The sequence below is a fragment of the Montipora capricornis genome, chromosome 10, assembly GCF_036669925.1.
Source record: "Montipora capricornis isolate CH-2021 chromosome 10, ASM3666992v2, whole genome shotgun sequence".
Lineage (NCBI taxonomy): Eukaryota > Metazoa > Cnidaria > Anthozoa > Scleractinia > Acroporidae > Montipora > Montipora capricornis.
In genome coordinates this window covers 69,215,576-69,218,075 of record NC_090892.1, presented here as the reverse complement: position 1 = coordinate 69,218,075, position 2,500 = coordinate 69,215,576, and the positions used below count along the sequence as shown (strand labels likewise).

The window sequence follows — 2,500 nt, the reverse complement described above, 5'->3', positions numbered from 1 at the left end:
CACCCAAATTCGACGCAACGAGGAATTGGGTTCAAAGAAAAGGAAATCACCGCCCTTATACTGGACACGTTTCTCGGAATTTTGAAGAAGGCCAGCCAAGATCAATTACTTTCAAGAGACCTTGTTATCAGAAGGATTGACACTACAACGTAACAGCAATGTTATGGTACCATGTGAAACATCAATTATTGCTAAACAAGATGCAGTTATTTTTGTGACGTAAAATGTTATCATGGCAACAGAAAAACCTTGCAAAAACACCCTATATTTTGGCTTTAGTTGCAGTTGCTCACATCTGAAAAAATAGGCACGCATTGCGTACGTTTGGTAGTACAGCTGCGTTTTCTTTTCCAGGAAATTCAAATTGTCTTTGCCTAATATGTAGCTCTAATAGAACACAGTATTGTTTTGCTACCTTATATCATTGTAGTGCCATGATAGATGTCTTAGGCCCGTTTCAAACGTCGAACTTTACATGTGCCGAATCTAAAGCAAATGAGAATAATCTATTGTTTTCGCTGATTTGCATTAGTTTTGGCATATGTTTTTTAAGACGAACAGGTAGCCCCCCAGTAGGGTGAGTGCAATGGCTCTTGGACATAAGTTCAAATCCCGCACCGTATGAGGGTGAGGGTACGCCCAAACGGAGGGTGCAACCAGCACGCCAAACTCGCCGGGGGATCGAACTCCGCCTCCACAAAATTAAGACAAACACAACGGAAACGGGACTGAACAAGACAAAAGAATTGCACTCTGGAGACGCCTCATCTGACTTATACTCCAGAATGACAATTCGCACCAGACGAACACAAGCCTAACCCCAGAGTACGGCCAATAAAGGCGACCCCGGAGGAAAGGAGTCCTCAAAAATTACCCAGTCGGAAACGAGCTGGGTGAAACGTCCGCACGGAGAGGGTAGCCGCGGGTACCATGGAGGAGATAAAACACGGAAGAGATGTCATCTTCTCCATCACTGTAACCGGGGTGGTTTTCAGTTTCCCTGTAGATGAGACGGTTTCTCTCGAAGGAAGTACGATCTTCAACGATTTGCCCCGTGAGGCGGTCAAAGTCAAAACGAGCTTGTTCGTCGGTCCCAATGGCAATCTCCTGGGCGAAACGGGTAAGACGCAAAGGCCCCTCGTAAGGGGGGTGACTGGAAGAAACAGGGGAGGACGAAGGATTCGGGGCATGTCAAGTTCGACGTTTGAAACGGGCCTTAGGTAAATAGCCCCCTGAAAAGACACGTGGTTTCTAGTAAAATACTAAACCCAGAAAGAATAAAGAAAATAAAAGGGAATGGAGAAACATTGGCTTCGAGGCTGACTCGTTGATCATTTCAAGTTCCCTTGCAACTTATTTATCACCACAAGCCCTGTCCTGCGGGGCTAGTATTTGGATGGGTGACCTCAAAATACACGACTTTCTGTCAGAAACAATGGACCGAAAATTCTCTTTTAACGCTCAAAAAATGCGAACTAGGCGACGTGCAGATTTTGTTAGCCTGCTTTATGCAAAACAAATATTGATGCAAAAGTAAGTAAATATTGATCTACAGTTTTTAGGAAGAACAGAAGGAAGCTTTTAGGAAAGTGTCGATCGACAATAAAATATTTTGCCATCAGCAACAAAATTTACATGAAAAAAACATAAATTTTGAACCGTGAATATAAAAAGTTACCATCAGCGAAAAACATTTTGGGAGACTTTTGCTACGTTCAATTGTTGTATTGTACTTTTGGCTGCACAAGTAAATCGAAAGTGACCTCGATTTCAGCGGCCGCCATGATCAAGTTATCTTGCGTGTTTACTAACATCTCGCGAAAAAAAGGATATATCTGTGTCAAAATGATGGCAAGACACTGGTTTTTTGCTTTTGTTAGTTTGCTTTTTTTTCTTTCAAGTGTTGTAAAGTTTGACAAGAAACTTGCAAATTCAACAGAAAGATCACAATCGCTTAACTATTGAGGTTGACCATTGTTTCTGCAAAGTCAAACGTTCACCCTCCTAGACGAGGTTATTTATCACCAGTTAATTCCATCGTTTAGGAAATAGCAGCTACTTTAAATTCTCAATTAGTTAACGTGGCTCTGAATTCTATCCACAGAATTTTTTGAAACATTGCAGAAATTTTCATTCTGGAATGCTGATTACATTTCAAAAGAAACTTATTTGACTTTGGCTTATTCTTACCTGTTAACTGCTGATATATCAGACAGCTCCTCGAAAGAAAGAGAAAAGGTAGAATAAAACAGTTTGCCGTAAATCCTTCTAATGACCCTGAAAGACGCTTTTGTTTAAGTTAGAAACACAATTGTTAATGCGATATACAAAGCTAACATTAGAGGTTTTTTTTCGTGCGAAGCATGTGAGGCCATAGTCTTTACATTTAAATGGTTTAAAGCTGAATTTGGCGTAAACGCATTTCGCACCTTTTCTTTACAAAAAGGTGTCGAGGTTGAGAGCAAGAAATAAGGAATTGCAGGATGGTGGAAAGCAGAAA

At 41.0% G+C, this 2,500-nt stretch overlaps 2 protein-coding genes across 11 annotated transcripts in view; one reads left to right on the top strand and one right to left on the bottom strand.

The window, feature by feature from the left end:
* Window positions 1-2,500, bottom strand: part of LOC138018527 (uncharacterized) — a 93,905-nt gene that overhangs the window by 66,978 nt on the left and 24,427 nt on the right. The window lies entirely within an intron of this gene.
* The window catches only part of LOC138018525 (ankyrin-3-like), a 44,137-nt gene that overhangs the window by 24,540 nt on the left and 17,097 nt on the right, over window positions 1-2,500 (top strand). For all 10 annotated transcript variants that reach the window (XM_068865182.1, XM_068865181.1, XM_068865173.1 and 7 more), the window contains one exon: window positions 2,447-2,500. This exon is cut by the window's right edge and continues 6 nt beyond it. In XM_068865182.1, the coding sequence (XP_068721283.1) occupies window positions 2,447-2,500 (54 nt within the window). The remainder of the gene's footprint in view (window positions 1-2,446) is intronic.